At 39.2% G+C, this 21,040-nt stretch overlaps 1 protein-coding gene and 1 pseudogene across 1 annotated transcript in view; both read left to right on the top strand.

Moving 5' to 3' along the window:
* Positions 1–21,040, top strand: part of MMP20 (matrix metallopeptidase 20) — a 49,456-nt gene that overhangs the window by 13,886 nt on the left and 14,530 nt on the right. The window contains 4 exon segments of the mRNA XM_007191222.2: positions 24–185; positions 2,441–2,582; positions 19,664–19,800; positions 20,783–20,939. Of these exon segments, the coding sequence (XP_007191284.2) occupies positions 24–185; positions 2,441–2,582; positions 19,664–19,800; positions 20,783–20,939 (598 nt within the window).
* LOC103013681 (heterogeneous nuclear ribonucleoprotein K-like) lies at positions 7,060–18,050 on the top strand (annotated as a pseudogene).

The following is a 21,040-nucleotide window of genomic DNA, read 5'->3' as shown; positions in this document are numbered from 1 at the left end:
CTTTTCTCTCTCATATTGTCTAGGTTTCAATTTATTCACCGTTGCTGCTCATGAATTTGGCCACGCACTGGGCCTGGCCCATTCCACAGACCCATCAGCACTGATGTACCCAACTTATAAGTATCAGCATCCCTATGGATTCCACCTTCCCAAGGATGATGTGAAAGGGATCCAGGCACTGTACGGTACAATCACTACACTTTTTTTGACCACAAACCCTGAAAGTGACAGGCATTTGGTCTCCAACTTAAAGAAAGTATACTTTGTCAGGAGTTACCTGCATAAGTGAAGATTAAGCTAGAAACTACAGCCCCAGCTATGCCCTTTTATGAAGAGCTTATTTACCAGATATGAGTATTGCTTTCTTTTGTAAGATGTACAATTAAATTTTACATCTTTCCTCTAGAGCATATTGGTCCCTTGATGGCCATAGAAAATATAATCATTTGTGTGTATTTTGAGTGTTGCTCAGGAGTCAGACATTGGGAGAGGATGGATATTTTTCATATATATGGTGATTATCCATTTACAGATAAGTGACCTTATCTTCCTAAAAATAGCAATGATGATGGTAATAACTACCATTCAGTCACATAGGCAATCTGCAGTTTGCAAATCATGTTCATGAGTCATCTCCGTACCATCCTCATGATCAGCCTGTGGGGTGTGAAATGTTTTCCTCAATCGATAGTTGAGAAAGCTGAGGCTCAAACACAGTAACTGTCCCAAAATATTCAAAATTATCTCAAGTGTCAACATTCTTTCAAAGGTAATAAAGGATTATTAGGAACTCTATATCCAATTTTGCTTAACAGAAAGACAAATCTGTTAATCCATGAGATGAAATCTTGAAACATCATTAGACCTTGACATTTTTTTTGTGTTTGATGGATAAAAGCTGAAGAATCTAGGAAACTGACTTTTCCTTAAGCCTCAGAGCCTGGTTATTCAGGCTTTACTTATAGGAGTCCCTCCTCTTCCTCTCAGCCTAGAAAAGGGTCTGTAGAGCCCAGCTCACCCATGTTTCCTGCATGCCAGCCAGCCCATCTACTGCTTAGAAATGGGCACACACATCTGCAGTCAGATTTTACCTGAGGCATAAAAGACAAATTTCATCCCAAAAAGTGTTCGGCCAGCTGTATCCCTTCAGAGAGGGGTATATGACAGTCCTGCTCTTCCCTTGATTGACAGGAAAAAAAAATACTGTGAATCTCTCCATATAACACATTTGGCCCTAGGACTCCAATGTGAAACGTTTCCTGTGGCCACCAAGAAGAACCCACTCCAAATCCGTGCCTGCCCTTTATGGGTCCTTGTGCACTGGAGAGCCACCACCATTCTGATGGCCACTCTTACTCGGCCAGGAGCTGCAGCTTATATTTTGACATGACCATTTTTACACAGGTGAACAAAATGCAGAAGCATGGTTTTATATTGCCAAGAAGCACACACACCACCCACCCCTGACCACCTGAGCACCCTGATCTTTGGCAGAGTGCCTGGCAACACATTTCTGATCTGACCAATTTCCAGTTTCTGATCTTTTCCCAAAGCTGCACCCCACCTCTGATCTTCACCCCATTGCTGACCCTTCTCCACCCTGATCTCACCCATCTCTCACTCTTAGTGGACCCTTCCCTGTGCCTCACTCCTTCCCTGATCCTCAGCTCTGGTCACAACAAGACTCCATCAAGCACAGAGACCTGCGTGGGGCAGTGGCTCAGCCAGCCCCAGCTCACTCTTCTGTAGCTGGCAGACAGTCCTCAGGAACAGAATGGGGGATGAAAACTCACCAACACCTCTCCCAAAGGGCGGGTCCTACATTCCAAGAGGGTCCACCAGAAGATAACTTTAAATGGCAAACACTTCCAAGGTACTTCAGTGCCCCAAGAATTTGCTCAGTCTCTTCTGGGTGCCTAAGAAAAGGCTTGTGCACAGGGCAGGACACCCAGAAGTTGTTCAAAATTAATAAGAAAACACACAAGAAAGTTATAATCTTATTGAGAACAAGAGTACTTAATTATCAAAAAGAAAAAAATCAGAGGCAATTTTCAAAATAGATTCTTAATTTGAAACACCCATAGCTATCAAAGAAATTATGCATAGTAATGAAATAATAGTTAACATTTTTGGAACTTTTATTATATGCCCAGCATTCCACTAAGTGCTTTTTAGGCATTATTTAATTCTCACCAAAACCTTCTGAGGTAGGTACCATTATTGCCCCATTTTACTATGAGGAAACGGAGGCTTAGAGAGGTTCACCTGTATCACACAAGTCAGCAACTAATGAAGCCGGGGTTCAAACCCAGGTCTGCCTGTCATCGACAGCCATGTTCTTTATTACCTTGTCATATACAGTGAAAGCAGGTCCCTGGAGCAGAAGTGCACAGACTCTACATTCCTGGTACCATTTTGACCAAGTTGCTTTGAATCCTAGGACCTTGGAAGACATTCCCAGGGAAGCCCGCTGTGCCCCACAGCCCCCCTCATAATCCTATTATCCCTGACCTCTGTGACTCCAGCTAAGCCTTTGATGCTGTGACAATGCTGGGGAAGGAGCTCCTGTTCTTCAAGGACCGGTAAGCATTAAGACATGCCATCAACTCTTATCAGGCCTCAGCTCCGTATCCAGACACACGTCACTGAAGAAGACCTTGTTGCTGTCATGGGTGGCGATCATGCAGAAGTGCTGTCCTGTGTGGCATTTGGATGGGAGGCAGGAGTCTTTGGGGAGATATGGAACTGCCAAAACCCAAAAAGCACCTACTATGCTCTTGCCACTGTACTGTTTTCTGTACGAGTACAGTGTTTCTTCTAACCTTTTTCACTGTGAAGCAGAGTTAGAATCCCAAATTTACAGATGAAGACAGAAGCTCAGGAGAACACGTAACTTCATAAGGTAACACAGTTGTATTAAGTGGCTAAGTTATGACACCAGCCCAGATTTATCTGATGTCTGTTTTGTTCACCACTATATCCCTAGCGAGAGCACATAGTATATTCTCAATAAATATTTGTTATGGGGGTTGGATAGATGGAAAGATGGACAGAGAGCTTGTTGCAAGAATGGATGGATTCATGGATGGATGGATGGTCAGGTGGATAGATAGATGGGTGGATGGTTCTAAAGTTAGTATTCTTCCTAAACCCCTTTCTCAAGGCCTCCTGACTTTTCAACTATCAGCTGTCAGAGAGCACAGAGAAGGAGGGAATATTGGTGGGTTTTTGTTATACTACAGCTTTAGTTACTCAAGAATACCCTGAGGTTTAAGTTTCTATTACTGTTGTTTTAGGAATGTTTCTTTTGGGCTTACTAGTAGAAGTTTCAGTAGTTCTGTGAGTTGTAAAGAATGATGAGATAGCATTGGTATTTAACTTTAATAGCATAGGAGATTGAGTAATTTATGATACTAGAGATCCTGGGTTTTTAGTGAAGATACTATAGGAGCTATAGGAGTAGCTATAGTATCAGATACAGCTATGATTAGTGGTGATAGGTGGTTGATCTTTATTTTTTAGTATTTTTATTGTTATGGAGATTACTCATCAAAATTAAAATAAGTAACTTTAACATTAGTGTAATAAGGAAAAAGAGGAAAGTTAAACGTTTTTGGTTTGAAATTGATGTGGAAATTTTTTTCTTAATATTTATTTATTTATTTATTTGGTTGTGCTGGGTCTCAGTTATGGCAGGCTGGCTCCTTAGTTGCAGCTTGCCAGCTCCTTAGTTGTGGCATGCAAACTTAGTTGCGGCCCGCATATGGGATCTAGTTCCCTGACCAGGAATCAAATCCGGGCCCCCTGCATTGGGAGAACGGAGTCTTAACCACTGCACCACCAGGGAAGTCCCAATGTGGAAGTTTTTATCTGAAGATAAGAAGAAGTTTTTGGAATAAAGTTTTCTAGCCAAATTAAATGTAATATTAATGATGCTAGCTTTTTGGCTTGCTGAAATGTTGATGAATGGTGGCAGGCAGTGAGTAACAATCGGAAAAAACCTGAAGAGGTTGGAAAATTTATACAGGTGCAAAGGGGAATTAAATTTTAGGTTTTGTGTTACAAAGTTCAAGTGCTAGAATAAAACCTGAAACAGCTACAGGGAGAGCTGTTCATTTTAGGTCATAGGGCATAGTTATATGTGGAATAGTTGTTGGGGTAATCTTGTTGGAAGTAAAAAATCTAGTGAAAATGCTTCTGATTAAAAGATGTTTAATAGAATCGATTAGGAGAGGATTATTTTCATTCATTAGAATTAGTGTTGAAAAAATGAGGTTGTGCTAGACAGGTGAAGAAAATAATTTGAACACTATAGGCAACTGCTAGGGAAGTAGCAATGAGAGTAACTAATAGGGCTCAGGCATTGGTATACAGTGTGTTAGCAGTTTGATAATTAAGGCTTTGGAGTAAAAGCCTGTAAGGGAAGGCCTACCTGTGAGCTCTAGGCTTCTGTTAATAAGTGAGGTTGAAGTAAAGGGTAAATCTCTAAATAAGCTGCCTATTTTTCAGGTGTCTCGTTCAGTAAGTTATGAATAATAGACCCAGAGTATATAAACAACATGGAATTTAAAAATACACGTGTGCAGATGTGAAGGATGCTAAGTATGGTTGGGTAATACCAATGGTAACTATTAGGCCTAACTGGCTTGAAGTAGAGAAGACAACAGTCTGCTTAATGGCATTTTGCTGTGAAGAGTTAGTGTGGTGATAGCACCTAGACAGAGTGTCAGTGTTTTGAATAGTTTTATTATTTTCTATCAATGGTAAAAACAAATTAGTAAAAAACACCTTTTTCAACTCTTGTGCTTGAATGATGCTGGGGCTGTTGCTGGGCTTCCTGTGGCTGAGGGAAGTCGTGGGCGAGGCCAAGCTGGGAGGATTTACCAGCCACAGCTGGAAGCCCCATTAGTAGAAGCAGATAATGACCAAGGTTAAGCATGAAGATTTGTTGGAAATCTCATGAGTTTAAGTTAAATTGTTCCTTTTCTCCTTGTTCTGTGGCTTCTCAGGGAGCATAATTACTTCTCTCCTTGGACAAAAAGAGAAACATCCCAACTCTCACCTCCACTCCTCCCCTTACTGGGGACTGAATTCAACCACATCAGAATAGGCAGAGGTGGCTCAGGCATATACATGTGTGACATTATTTTTTATTCTTTTTTCTTCATTGGAAAAGTGGTTGTTGAGCTCATACAGAGTGTTAAAAACTGTTGTAGTGACTGGAGCTATAAAGACGGATCAATAGTCCCCTTGCTTTTGTACACTTCAGGGTTAGATGAGGGAGAGGGACATTCAAAAAGTGCTGCCATCTCCCTGTGTGCTCATGTGTGCATTTAGACAGAGAGAAAACACTCTGGTGTCTCTTTTTATAAGAGCACTAATCCCATCAGTCCCACCCTCATGACCTCATCAAACCCTAATTACCTCCCACTGGTCCCATCCAAATACCATCACACCATCACATTGGGGGTTGGGATGAATTATGGGGAGACACAAACATTCAGCTCATAACACAGAGTAATCACATTGTTAAACATGTTATTGGATGTCCATCCAGACTTTTCCTCTGGGTAGAGATTTATTGTAAATATGAGAGGGAGACAGGGATGTCCACAAAAGTGGGATTTTGTAATGTGCTGGATGTGCTGATTTGTACATTTTTTCACTCAATAATATCTCATTTTTCCATGTCAATGAATTTTAATTTTCATCTTTATTTTATGTATGTATATATTATCCTAATATATAAATCTGTCCTAACTTATTTAACCAATCCCAAATTAATGAACATCTGGATTTTTTCTGATTTTTAAAAATTAGGAACAGCTTCAATAATGAATGGGCATCTGATTTTCAAAGGCAAATGAGAGGAAAGCCCAGGAACTCAGGCTTTAGACTTAGGCTAATTTGGTTTAAATCTGGCCATGCTTCTTACTGATCAGGTGACACTGGGCAAGTAATGTGCCAGACACGTAGCAAGCACTCAATAAAAGGCAGTTACTATATTTAGGAGTGGAAATCAAAAAACATGTACAACAGATTAGGGATTAGAAACAACCTGAGGTATTTTTAATTATTATCTTTTTTATTAAGCCTTATTGATTATTTACTTTATTTTTATTGTTTATAACCAAAAAGTAAACCAAAGGGGAATCGGTAAACATTGACCCAGGAGTGATAGTAGGCAAGGCGCAGAGCAGAAAGCCTGGACACCGTGCAAGGTGACGTCAGCTTCATCTGAGGGATAACCTTGTCAGACTCTGCTGCCCAGACAAGTGCATGTAACACTTGTGCCCCAGTGCAGCACACTGCTTACTCTTTTGGTAATATCAATGTTTGTGATGGAGGCAAAGGAGACAGTACAGTCAAAGATACTATGCCCTTTCATGCAATTATAATTGTTTTCTTCAAAAAGCAAAAGAAAAATTGTTTAACCTTCTGTTTATCAAACTCTAAGCATTCAAAAATTGCCATAAGTGAAGATAATAACATCCTTTGACAAAATCTTGACTGTAAATACTGAGAGTGGTAACAGAATAGAAAGGGAGGCATAGATATAAGGGACATTTAGAAAGGATGGTTAGGGAAGGGATTAAAGAAAGGGAACTTGTATCTGCTCAGCCATCACCTTGTCATCTTCTCCCATTTCTGATCTGATGAGCTATTGTGGTAGGGCAGGTAATACCAAAGGTCTAGGAGGAGCTAGAAGGAGCCAGGAGTGGTACCCTTTCAACACTGGAATTGCCACTGACCCAACTTGGGACTTTGAACCTCTCTTTCTCCGCTTTAAAATGAGGTGTTGTCTGATATTCATAGCGACTTCAGTGTGTCCAGTACTCACTATGCTAAGCTCTTTGTTATCAACTCCTTACAACACCCCTGTGAGGTATGGATTATTATTCCTTTTTTATTAGACATAGAAAAGATAACTGGTTCAAGCTCACGTCGCTAGTGAGGGGTGGAGCTGGGGCCCACACCCACAATGTCCTCTGCCAGAGCCCATGCTCCTAACCTCCCTGCCTAACCACCTCCTAAGGTGCTGTCCAGAGCTAGAATCCCATGGCTCTGATCTCCTACCAGCTGTCACCAAAAGTCCCCAAGTGCTTGCTAAGCCTGGACAAAGAACAAAGAATTCTTTCAAGCCACAGCCATCATGGCAACCTGGGGGCCATGATGAAAGTGTTCCCAGTATGTTCTCTCCCACCTGCCAGCCTGGAATTCCCCATCACCAACAATAACCTGTTGATGAGACATATCAGGCTGTGGATGTAATAACCACACAGTTTGTTTCCAAAGCAAGATGGAATGCAGTGCCTTTTAAAGTCACCGTGAGATTGTTACATATTCTCCGCAGTGTATAAAGGTACATTGGTACATTCAAATGTTCTGTTGGAAGAGAAATAAACTTCAGCTATAATAAGTTGAAAGTCATATGTATATATGACTTTCATATATATATAAATATATGTATATATTTAATTCATATAGATTTCTCTTTATAATAGATGACAAAATATTAAAGTTATCCCAGATTTCCTCGAGATGACTGGAACTCCAGTCATACCTAAATGATATTTGCATCTCTCTGATTATTCTGGGTTTTACATGATATAATTTTAACGATAAAATCAAGAATATCACAATCAGCTATAGACCTTAGAAGAATAATAGCATTTTACATATGGAATAAGCATAAAGGTTGATCATGTCCTAATCCTTCATTTTGGAGATAAGAAAGCTAGGCCCGGGTCTCTCAGCCCAGCAGACCCTCCACTGCAACCCAGGTCTGCTGAGTCTATCCTATCACTCACATAGATAACCTCTGACTGTGCAATGGAACTACGAAGAGAACACTGAATTTTGACTTGAAGAATGAATGCTTTTTGACTGGAATGCATTTGGAGTGAGTAGGAAAAGCACTTTGGGGCGGCTCCTGTGCTCCTGGGCCCTTGGCCCGCAGGTTGGATAAAGAGCCACAACCTTTACCCAACCTGCAAGGGAAAGAAGGAGGAGGTCCTAGACTATCCAGGTTTCCCAAAAATGTTTGCTAGGCTTCTCCACATTCTGTTTTATTCTCAAAATAGGATTCTTTATTTAAAAACATCTGTCAATCACTAATTGTCACATTTGAAAGATGTTATGTATAGTAGATTCAAATGGAAAGAAAAATATGGTTAAGGGTCATGCAAGTAGGGATTGAAGAGAAGGGCGAATGTAAGAGGCATCCTGAAGGAGTCACCAGCAGGACTTGGACACTGATTTGGTGAGAACAATGGAAAAGGAAGCAGCACGGCCCACATAGATAGGAAAATCCAAAAGACTTCTTGGACATATGAAGAAAAACTCAATTTTAGATGTGTCGAATTTAAGGTGATGACAATTCTAGTGAGGTTTTATAGAAATAAGCCAGTGCTCAGGGGAGAGATCACAGTCGGAGGCTTCATAGGTTATAGAATCTCCCACATGGACGAGGCACTGAAAGATTTGAGAATAAACTCTAATAATTATAATAAAAATAGCTGACATTTTATGATCATTTACAATGTGCTGTGTGTTCTGCTAAGCATTTTATAGACATCTGCTCATTTAATCCACACTGTTCTTTTTCCTAGCTAGAATTTTTAACCTAGGTCTACTTGACTTCCTAGACAGAATCCCTATAATGGAGCCCCAGATAAACCAGGGAAAAGAGAATTATCTTTTTTATAAATGATCAATAGTGGACAATGCTGCTGAGGTCACCAGACTGAGGACTGAAGAACAGGATTGACTGGCCAGGATGATGAAGGGATGTAGTTTTAGCGGCGTAGTAAGGAACGAACCCAGATCCCGAGGAGTGAAAAGGCAAATGGGGGGGAGCAAAGGGTAATGGTAGATGTAGGTCATTCATTTGAGAATCTTGTTAATAACAAAGAGTTAAGATAATAGCTGGAAGAGGCAGCAAGGTCAAATGAGGATTTTTTTCAAGACGAGAAATACCTGGGCACATTTGAAGACATGAAAAGGAGCCAATGAAGAAAAAGAAATGCAAAGCACTTTGGGAAGGAGGGACAATAAAATCAGTAACCTCTGCTATTAGATGGCAACATTGGAACCTAGCATTTCCCAGGGTTCCGTGGGCTTGAGGAAAGCCTGCATAACTAAAGAGGAAGTCTTCCTCCTTCAGTCTCCCTGGGAATCTTTCTTTTCTGGCTATAAGGTTGCATCACTGAAAGTCAACACAAGGCATTGTATTTACTTAGACTGATTCTGTTATGTACTACAAATTCAGACAAAGAGGCAAAAGGTGTACCAAGATTGCTGATTCATTGCCATTTCTTCTGAACACCCTCCTTCTGACTAAGGATGAGGTTCTTTACATCTTCACAGGTTACAGCTTATAAATATGGATCTCCGTAGGCTCCTCAGATGGGTATAAACACTTAATTTAAGGACACTGTGCACAGCTTTGGCTATTTTAACCACTGTCTACATGTGGGTTTTTAATTTTATAAGCTCTGTTTCTCTTGGGTTCAGTGAGATGGGTGATGCATGTCTGATTTTTGGCCTCTGAAACATCCTGATATAAACAGCCCTGGTTAGTGAGCTCCCCTCAAATGAATGGCTTCTTGGCCAATGATGTGACTGTCTGTACTTCAGATTTTCCAGTGACAAAATTTTATATCAGCAAGACAAATTTAGAAGGAAACTTAGCTCTGCTGATAAACTCTAAGTTTTACATAATTAGTAAATTTGTAGAGTGAAAACATGTCTCTTTAAAGTATTTACAAATAATTGTAAGAGTAGTCCAGAGTTTATAAAATGCTTTAATATGCATTGTCTCAATTGATCCTTTGAAATATTAGCACAGGCTTATTATTCTTATCATTCTTTTTTGACAGAAAGAAACTGACTCCCAGAAAAATTGACTCATACAAGGTCACACATCCAATAATAAAACAAGATCTCCAGCACCCCTTTCTTCTTTCACTGCACCACAGTGTCCAGTCTCAGGGGAGAGAAGCATCAGTTCAACTGAGAGCATCAAAACAATAAAAAGAAGAAAGACACCTATTCCCCAGAAACTAGGGAACAGGGTGACAGAGAAGAAGAGAGTTAAGGAGAGTAAGGGGTGAAGACAGTAGAAAACGAAAGCACCCATCAGCTCCTGCTGGATTACCTTGACAGTCAGCAAAGAAGAGATGAAGGTCTCCCCTGAAAATGAAAGACTGAGGGGATCAGTTTAGGCAGATGGGGAGTGAAGACAGTGGGGTAAAACAAAAAAAGAAACGTTCAACAAATATGAATCAAGTCCCAGATGTGCCAGGCACTTGCTAAGCCTGAGAATACATAGATGAATAATACACGACCTTGCCCCAAGGAGCTCACAGGACTGGCAAAGAGGTTCAAGAATGTTACCAGTGACTTCATCTCAAACTTGATGATTTAATTGCTGTTCTTTAGTAAAAGCGAATGAAAATTTCAGAGAATATGAAAACTGATGATTAGATGAGTTCCACACAACCCTCTGACACCCATTTATCTAGCCAACAGATATTTTTTGAGCCCTGACTATCTGCCAGGCATAGCAGTGGCTCCTGGCTACACAAAGATAAACAGTGCAGTTAAATATTTATCAGCAGGTCTAGAATATCAATAAACTGCATTGTTTTGCCCTCCTTATCAAAGAGCAGATTACAGACTGTTGATATGATCTGTTTATTTTCATTACCAGTTCCAATACATCCTGCAGCTGTTTTTTTTTTAATTGATGTATAGTTGATTTACAATGTTGTGTTAGTTTCAGGTGTACAGCAAAGTGATTCAGTTATACACACATGTATATCTATTCTTTTCCAGATTCTTTTCTCTTATAGGTTATTACAAAAATTTGAGTATAGCTCCCTGTGCTATACAGTAGGTCCTTGTTGGTTATCTGTTTTATATATAGTAGTGTGTATATGTTAATCCAAAACTCTTAATTTATCCCTCCTCACCTTCCCCTTTGATAACCATAAGTTTGTTTTCTGTGTCTGTGTGTTTATTTCTATTTTGTATATAAGTTCATTTGTATCATTTTTTTTAGATTCCACATATAAACGATATCATATGATATTTGTCTTTATCTGTCTGGCTTACTTCACTTAGTGTGATAATCTCTGGGTTCATCCATGTTGCTGCAAATGGCATTATTTCATTCTTTTTTATGGCTGGGTAATATTCCATTGTATATATATACAACATCTTCTTTATCCATTCATCTGTCCATGGACATTTACACTGCTTCAGTGTCTTGCTTATTGAAAACAGTGCTGCAATGAACACTGGGTACATGTATCATTTCAAATCATGGATTTCTCCAGATATATGCCCAGGAGTGGGATTGCAGGATCACATGTAGCTCTATTTTTAGTATTTTAAGGAACCTCCATACTATTCTTCATAGTGGCTGTACCAGTTTATATTCCCACCAGCAGAGTAGGAGGGTTCCTTTTCTCAAAACCTTCTCCAGCATTTATTATTTGTAGACTTTTTGATGATGGCCATTCTGACCAGTGTGAGGTGATACCACATTGTAGTTTTGATTTACATTTCTCTAATCATTAGCAAAGTTGAGCATCTTTTCATGTGTCTTTTGGTCATCTATATGTCTTCTTTGGAGAATGTCTATTTAGATCTTCTGCCCATTTTTTGATTGGGTTGTTTTTTTAATATTGAAATACTTGTATATTTTGGAGGTTAATCCCTTGTCGGTCACATCACTTGCAAATATTTTCTCCCATTCCGTAGGTTGTCTTTTCATTTTTTTTATGGTTTTCTTTGCTGTGCAAAAGCTTTTAAGTTTAATTAGGTCCCATATGTTTATTTTTGTCTTTATTTCTGTTACTCTAGGAGATGTATCCAAAAAGATATTGCTGCAATTTATGTCAAAGAGTGTTCTGCCTATGTTTTCCTCTAAGAGTTTTATAGTATCTAGTCTTACATTTAGGTCTTTAATCCATTTTTAGTTTATTTTTGTGTGTGGTGTTAGAGAATGTTCTAATTTCATTCTTTTACATGTAGCTGTCCAGTTTTCCCAGCATCACTTATTGAAGAGACTGTCTCTTCTCCATTGTATATTCTTGCCTCCTTTATCAAAGATAAGGTGACCATAGGTGCATGGGTTTATTTCTGGGCTTTCTATCCTGTTCCATTGATCTATATTTCTGTTTTGGTAACAGTACCATTACTGTAGCTTTGTAGTATAGTCTGAAGTCAGGGAGTCTGATTCCTCCAGTTCTGTTTTTCTTTCTCAAGATTGCTTTGGCTATTTGGGTCTTTTGTGTTTCCATACAAATTTTAAAATTCTTTTGTTCTAGTTCTATGAAAAATACCATGGTAATTTGATAGGGATTGCATTGAATCCGTAGATTGCCTTGGGTATTATAGTCATTTTGACAATATTGATTCTTCCAATCCAAGAACATGGTATATCTTTCCATCTGCTTGTATCATCTTTGATTTTTTTCATCAGTGTCTTACAGTTTTTGGAGTACAAGTCTTTGCCTCCTTAGGTAGGTTTATTCCTAGGTATTTTATTCTTTTTGATGGTAAATGGGAGTGTTTCCTTAATTGCTCTTCCTGAGGTTTTGTTGTTAGTGTATAGGAATGCAAGAGATTTCTGTGTATTAATTTTGTAACCTGCAACTTTACCAAATTCATTGATGAGCTCTAGTAGTTTTCTGGCACTGTCTTTAGGATTTTCTATGTATAGTATCATGTCATCTGCAAACAGTGACCATTTTACTTCCTTTCCAATTTGGATTCCTTTTATTTCTTTTTCTTCTCTGATTGCTGTGGCTAGGATTTCCAAAACTATGTTAAATAAAAGTGGCAAGAGTGGGCATCCTTGTGTTGTTCCTGATCTTAGAGGAAATGCTTTCAGCTTTTCACTGTTGAGTATGATGTTATTAGCTGTGGGTTTGTCATATAAGGCCTTCATTATGGTTAGGTTCCCTCTATGCCCACTTTCTGGAGCATTTTTATCATAAATGGATGTGGAATTTTATCAAAAGCTTTTTCTGTGGGCTTCCCTGGTGGCGCAGTGGTTGAGAATCTGCCTGCCAATGCAGGGAACACGGGTTCGAGCCCTGGTCTGGGAAGATCCCACATGCCGCAGAGCAGCTAGGCCCGTGAGCCACAGTTACTGAGCCTGCACATCTGGAGCCTGTGCTCCGCAACAAGAGAGGCCGCGACAGTGACAGGCCCGCGCACTGCGATGAAGAGTGGCCCCCGCTTGCCGCAACTAGAGAAAGCCCTCGCACAGAAACGAAGACCCAACACAGCCAAAAATAAATAAATAAATAAATAAATAAAAGAAAAAACTAATAGCAACAAAAAGAAATAATGCTAACAAAATCTTTAAAAAAAAAAAAGCTTTTTCTGCATCTGTTGATCATATGATTTTTATTCTTCAATTTGTTAATGTGGTGTATCACACTGATTTGCAGATATTAAAGAATCCTTGCACCCCTGGGATAAATCCCACTTTATCATGGTGTATGATCCTTTGAATGTATTGTTGGATTCGTTTTGCTAGTATTTTGTTGAGGATTTTTGCATCTATGTTAATCAATGATATTGGTCTATAATTTTCTTTTTTTGTGTGGTATTTTTTACTCATTTTGGTATCAGGGTGATTGTGGCCTCATAGAATGAGTTCAGAAGTGTTCCTTCCTCTGCAATTATTTGGAATAGTTTCAGGATAGGTGTTAACTCTTCTCTAAATGTTTGGTAGAATTCACCTGTGAAATCATTCACCTGTGATCCTGGACTTCTATTTGTTGAGAGTTTTTAAATCACAGATTCAATTTCAGTACTTGTGATTGATCTGTTCATATTTTCTATTTCTTCCTGGTTCAGCCTTGGGAGATTGTACCTTTCTAAGAATTTGTCCATTTCTTCTAGGTTGTCCATTTTATCAGCGTATAGTTGCTTGTCTCTCATGATCCTTTGTACTTCTGTGGTGTCAGTTGTAACGTCTCCTTTTTCATTTCTAATTTTATTGATTTGGGCCCTCTCCCTCTTTTTTCTTGATGAGTCTGGCTAAAGGGTTATCAATTTTGTTTATCTTTTCAAAGAACAAGCTTTTAGTTTCATTGATCTTTGCTATTGTTTTCTTCCTATTTCATTTATTTCTGCTCTGATAATGATTTCTTTCCTTCTACTAACTTTGGGCTTTGTTTGTTCTTCTTTCTATAGTTGCTTTAGGTGTAAGGTTAGGTTGTTTATTTGAGATTTTTCTCATTTCCTGAGGTAAGCTTGTATCACTATAAACCTCCCTCTTAGAACTGCTTTTGCTGAGTTCCACAGGGTTTGGATCATCATGTTTTCATTTTCATTTGTCTCTAGGTATTTTTTTATTTCCTCTTTGATTTCTTCAGTGATCCATTGGTTGTTTAGTAGCATAGTGTTTAGCCTCCACGTGTTTGTGTTTTTTTAGTTGATTTCTAATCTCATAGCATTGTGGTAGGAAAAGATGCTTGATATGATTTCAATTTTCTTAAATTTACTGAGGCTTGCTTTGTGGCCCAGCATGTGATGTGTTCTGGAGAATGTTCCATGTGCACTGGAAAAGAATGTGTATTCTGATGCTTTTGGATGGAATGTTCTATAAATATCAATTAAGATAATCTGTCATTAATGTGTCATTTAAGGCCTGTGTTTCATTATGGGTTTCTGTCTGGATGATCTGTCCATTGACGTAAATGGGGCATTAAAGTCCCCCACTATTATTGTGTTATTGTCAACTTCTCCTTTTATGTATGTCTGTTAACATTTGCCTTATATATTGAGGTGCTCCCATGTTGGGTTCATATATATTTACAATTGTTATATCTTCTTCTTGGATTGATCCCTTGATCATTACATAGTGTCTTCTTTGTCTCTTGTAACAGTCTTTATTTTAAAGTCTATTTTGTCTCATATGAGTATTGCTACTCCAGCTTTCTTTTGATTTCCATTTGCATAGAATACGTTTTTACATCCCCCTTCAGCTGTTCCTTTCCAACAGTTTTATAGATTTTCATTTTGCTTATATTTTAAATCCATTTACAGCTGTATTAGGAGGTTACTTGCTATACATTTTTTGTCAATTTTAATTTATTAATTATTGTAATCTATAGCTCTAAGTTTGTAAATCCTCTGAATATGTGTTCTATTGCTTTATTACCCAGCAGACATAATTTTTCTTCATTAATGTACTGAAGTTTTTCATGAGTACAGATTCTTTTGGAATTTGTGATACTTTACACAAGTATCACATATAGGTAGTGTTTATTACTACCTTATACCTACAGTGTATACATTATAATATGTCATAAGTGTTTTAACTAAGGTTTCTTAACTTTGGCACTTACTGATATTTTGAGCCAGACAAGTCTTTGTCATGTTGGGCTGTCCTGTGCATTGTTGGATGTAAACTAAAATGTCATCCCTTGTCTTCACTAGACTCCAGTAGCATTGCTCCCCCTGCCCACTTTTCTCATTTCTTCATCCCCTCTATTATAATTGCCTGAAAGGCATGCTTTGTGCCTTAGTGAGACTCTAGCACAGTGACTTGAGCAGAGTCAGCATTTCAGAAGTATGTATTAAATTGACTTAATTGGAAAACACTTGTTTTTTGGATTCTTCATCAGGTTCCCAGTTAATCCATTGTTCTGTCCTCCTTATCAAAGATGAGATTATGGACTGTTGACATGATCTCTTTTTCTATTTTCATTACCTGATTCTTCTGGATACCCAAACCTGTGCTCTTTCTGTGATGGTGAAGAGAAGGGAGAGGGGGAAAGTAGTCCCTCTGGCCTTCAGCAAAGGCTAGGTCTCATTGGGTAAGGGGTCAAGTTATAAACAGAGAAAAACCAGAGGTCACAGGCTGAGAAGGAGCAAGTAGATTAGTTAGGGCATGTGATGAAAATCAACATAGCTCTAGTCTAATCGGCTCTGTTTGCCCCTAACCACTGCTGACATTTGGGCCCATCAGCTTTTCTGGGTCTCAGTTTTCCATCTGTTAATACATATGCTCTAGATAAGGCTGTGATGTGTAGAGCTTGGGGAGAGAAAGTGTACCCTCAATGGCCTCCTGCCACACTGAGTATTGTCTATGGTAGATGCCCAAATAATAATTTTAAAAATGGACACTATCCAGCCCAGTGGCACTTTACAGTTTATAATGCACTTTCATATGCTTTATCTCAATTGATCCTCATAAGGATCTCAGGAGATAGGCCAGTTATTATTATTTGCACAGTTATTATTATTTGCATTTACGAGATTATGAAACAGGGCTGAGGCGGCACAGCGGCATAGGAATGGTAGCCTTGTCCAGCTACTGCGGCACTAGGGTGTCAGTTGGTCCCGCCCAGAACACTTCAGTTCTGCCCTGCAAGGATATATTTAATAATAGATTGGTGTAACTCTTTAATACAAGAAAATCGAAACTGAACAGCCAGAGGAAACCTTTCCCAACACCGAAACCAATGGCAAATTTGGTAAACGCCCTGCTGAAGATATGGAAGAGGAACAAGCTTTTAAAAGATCTAGAAGCACTGATGAGATGGTTGAATTATGCATTCTGCTTCAGAGCAAGAATGTTGGGGCAGTGATTGGAAAAGGAGGCAAGAATATTAAGGCTCTCCGTACAGACTACAATGCCAGTGTTTCAGTCCCAGACAGCAGTGGCCCCGAGCACATATTGAGTATCAGTGCTGATATTGAAACAATTGGAGAAATCCTGAAGAAAATCATCCCTACCTTGGAAGAGGGCCTGCAGTTGCCATCACCCACTGCAACCAGCCAGCTCCCGCTGGAATCTGATGCTGTGGAATGCTTAAATTACCAACACTATAAAGGAAGCGACTTTTTGACTGTGAGTTAAGACTGTTGATTCATCAGAGTCTGGCAGGAGGAATTATTGGGGTCAAAAGTGCTAAAATCAAAGAACTTTGAGAGAACACTCAGACAACAATCAAGCTATTCCAGGAATGTTGTCCTCAATCCACTGACAGAGTCGTTCTTATTGGAAGAAAACCTGATAGGGTTGTAGAGTGCATAAAGATCATCCTTGATCTTATATCAGAGTCTCCCATCAAAGGACGTGCTCAGCATTATGATCCCAATTTTTACGATGAAACCTATGATTATGGTGGTTTTACAATGATGTTCAACAACTGCCGGATGTCCTGTGGGATTTCCCATGTTGGGAAGAGGTGGTTTTGACAGAATGTCTCCTCGTTGGGGTGGGCGTCCCATGCCTCCATCCAGAAGAGATTATGATAATACGAGCCCTCGTTGAGGACCTCTTCCACCTCCCCCTGGACGAGGTGGCTGGGGTGGTAGCAGAGCTCGGAATCTTCCTCTTCCTCCACCACCACCACCTAGAGGAGGAGATCTAAAGGGCTATGACAGAAGAGGAAGACCTGGAGACCGTTATGATGGCATGGTTGGTTTCAGTGCTGATGAAACCTGGGACTCTGCAATAGATACATGGAACCCATCAGAGTGGCAGATGACTTATGAACCAGAGGGTGGCTCTGGATATGATTATTCCTATGCAGGGGGTCATGGCTCATATGGTGACCTTGGTGGACCTATTATTACTACACAAGTAACTATTCCCAAAGATATAGTTGGATCTATGGCTGGATCTATTATTGGCAAAAGTGGTCAGTGGATTAAACAAATCCGTCATGAGTCAGGAGCTTCGATCAAAATTGATGAGCCTTTAGAAGGGTCCGAAGATCAGATCATTATCATTATAGAAACACAGGACCAGATACAGAATGCACAATATTTGCTGCAGGCCAGTGTGAAGCAGTATGCAGATGCTGAGGGATTCTAATGCAAGATATTTTTTCTTTTTTATAGTGTGAAGCAGTATTCTGGAAAGTTTATCTAAGACTAGTGAAGAACTGAAGGAGTCCTGCATCTTTTTTTTTTTATCTGCTTCTGTTTAAAAAGCCAACATTCCTCTGCTTCATAGGTGTTCTGCATTTGAGATGCAGTGAAATCTTTGCTGTTCACCAGATGTAATGTTTTAGTTCCTTACAAACAGGGGTGGGGGTGGGGGAGGGTGTGCAGAAACTAACATTGAAATTTTGAAACAGCAGCAGAGTGAGTGAATTTTAATTTTTGTTCATTGTTGGTGGTTAAAAAAAAAAAATCCCCCCGTGTAATTATTGTGAACACTTTGCTTTGTGGTCACTGTAACATTTGGGTTGGGGGGGATGGAGGAAAAGTAACAATAGTCCATATGTCCCTGGCATCTATTCAGAGCAGTGTGCAGAATGTAATACTCTTTTGTAAGAAACGTTCTATGATTTTTAAAATAAATTTAGTGAACCTAAAAAAAAAAAAAAGAGATTATGAAACAGGCTTGGATATACCGGTCAGCATTGGAATTGCAACTCCAGCTTACAGCTTTCTAAAACATGATGTGCTTTTCCTTTTGCCTCTTGATGTTGCTTAGGAACATGAAGTATTTCTCTCTCTCAATACAGCTCTCCTTTAGATTTTGTCATCAGCTTAAAGTGCCTCACCTGGATGGCTTTGCCAGCCCCCTAAATGGAATGACACATCCGTCCTATGGGATACACTCTATATTCTCAGAGCATCATGAGCTTGACTCTTCATTGCACGAATTGCTCTGAATTATAATTGTCTAATCACTTATCCGCCTCTACTACTAGATTATAGCTTCTTGAGGGCAGAGCCTGAGTCTTATTCAGTGTTTCATCCTTGATGTCTACCTCAGTGCCTGCTGATAGGTGCTACATAAATATTTGTTAAATTAACTAAAACTCAACATAAGATTTGAGGAGTGCCTAAACTTACTACATGGAAAATTAAATGTCAGAACTTTATTACAATTTCCCTGTCTGCAAATAATTTTATGTGTTGATTCTAGCTTCTGTGGAGTCAAGTAAACTATTCGTATTTTATAAGAATGATTTTCATCTCCAAAGTTCAAAGTGGACTTCATTTACATTGAAGGTTTCAGCCCAGTACCCTCTTGTATACTCCCACAATTTTATGTAAATAATACTGGATAAATGGGTGGTTGAGCTGATAAATCTTAAGTTAATGTGTGTGTACCAGAGTTTCTCTGAAGTAGCCATTAGGTCCAAAGATATAAACATTTTCAATAGATAAGTACATAGGCAACATCATTTATAATTGTTAATGTTTTTGCTGTTTTTACAGGAAATAATTAACCTCTTCCAACCACAAAAGTTTGGCTCATTTATATAATATCCATAAAGTGCACCTGGATGGTATTTTTCTTTATGAGATTTTAATTTTTAAAAGATCAGAAGAGGAAAGGAAAATTTGTAGCAAATGATACTTGGAATAGGAAGCTGCACAGCTTAAGTGTATAAATTATTGATGTCAACCCTTGCTATCCTTTCATGTTTTGAACATCCTTAAATAAATGAAGGAAAGAGGATTACAGAGATGCTAAAAGAATGAAAAGGGAGAAGAAACTGTTTACTAAAGTCAAAAAATTATGTTCTCCTCAAAAACAAGGCAAGAGCAAGAGGCATTTAGAAATGGCCTCTGAAGTGTGGTTTGCAGTATATTTCAGCCCAGGTTCAATTGAAGATCTAAGTCAACCCTTGATCTTGATTTCTTTTCCATTGCCCAATAGGATTTTCTGGCGTCAGCAGGTTCACTTGATGTCAGGGATCCGGCCCAACACCATCACCAGCTCCTTCCCCCAGCTTATGTCCAATGTGGATGCAGCTTATGAAGTGGCTGAGAGGGGCACAGCTTACGTCTTTAAAGGTACCCTAAAGAACCCTCAGAGAAAGAAGTGGTAGGGTACAGTGCCTGGTGTGTTTGGAACACCTAGTACTGTCAGCATTTTTTAACTATCACAGAGCATGTTCAAGTCACTTCTCCTCAGATTGGGGATGAAAAACCCCTCTACTGTACTGTGACAATGACAGGAGTGACAGTGACCATCAAACTCTCCTCAGAGCCAAAGATGTCGTCTAGTGAGGCACTGTGATAAGTGACAGTGTCCAGGGAGGTAGAAAACTAGTCCCTGACCCCTGGACCTCTGCTCTGAGTGACATGGTATACTCTACTGAGAGCCTCTAATTCACAAAAATCAGCATGGAACCCTCAGGAGAACAATACAAGCAGCTGGGAGTGGAGAGACGCCTGCAGCTTCAGGAGATGGACACACACAATATGTCTCTGGCTCCAGACCTTTACTATTTGAGTGACTTCGGGAAGTTATCTAACTGCTTTCAGTCTTCATTTCTTTCTGTGCAAAATAATTATAATAATAACAACCTTGAAGATATGACAATGGCTAGCCAATGGAAGTTGTCCAATAAGTGGTAACTATCAGTTTTAGCTTGTATTTTCTTGATGCTGAGGGCTCAGGGTAGAAGGTTAGTGCCAATTTAAGCAAGAATCAGCTTTTGTGAGTTGCTTGCCCCTTGTCTCTCATACATATTTGAGACTGAAATGAGATTATATAGACAAAAGGCATCTTGAAAAAATTGAATGTGTTAAATTTAAAACATAATTGTATCAATATTATTGCTTTCTTAAGGCATCACTAGGGATTTTGCCTCCAGAGCAAGTTTTAAGTCTTTTACTGAATTGCATAGAGGCTTTTATCTCCTACTAGGTTTTAACCATGGTAAATATCCGATAAACTAGCCCTATTTGTGATCCTGCATAGAAATCCTCATGAGTGAAGAGCATCACTAAATGGTACAGAGTTTTTGTAAATTTTAATTTCTGTTTCCAGGACCCCACTACTGGATAACAAGAGGATTCCAAATGCAAGATACTCCTCAGACTATTTATGACTTTGGGTTCCCAAGATACGTGCAGCGAATAGATGCTGCCGTCTATCTCAAGGATGCACAGAAGACCCTTTTCTTTGTGGGAGATGAATACTACAGGTATGGCTTTTCTCCTTTTGATTGTCCAGATGAGACAATGAGAAGTCCAGTGAGAAGGAAAAATTCTTTTGCAGAAAAGAATACAGGCAAGTTTGCTATAG

Source organism: Balaenoptera acutorostrata, chromosome 9, assembly GCF_949987535.1.
Source record: "Balaenoptera acutorostrata chromosome 9, mBalAcu1.1, whole genome shotgun sequence".
NCBI classification, from domain to species: Eukaryota; Metazoa; Chordata; class Mammalia; order Artiodactyla; family Balaenopteridae; genus Balaenoptera; species Balaenoptera acutorostrata.
Note: the sequence above shows the minus strand (reverse complement) of the source record. Positions and strands in the feature narration are given on the sequence as shown.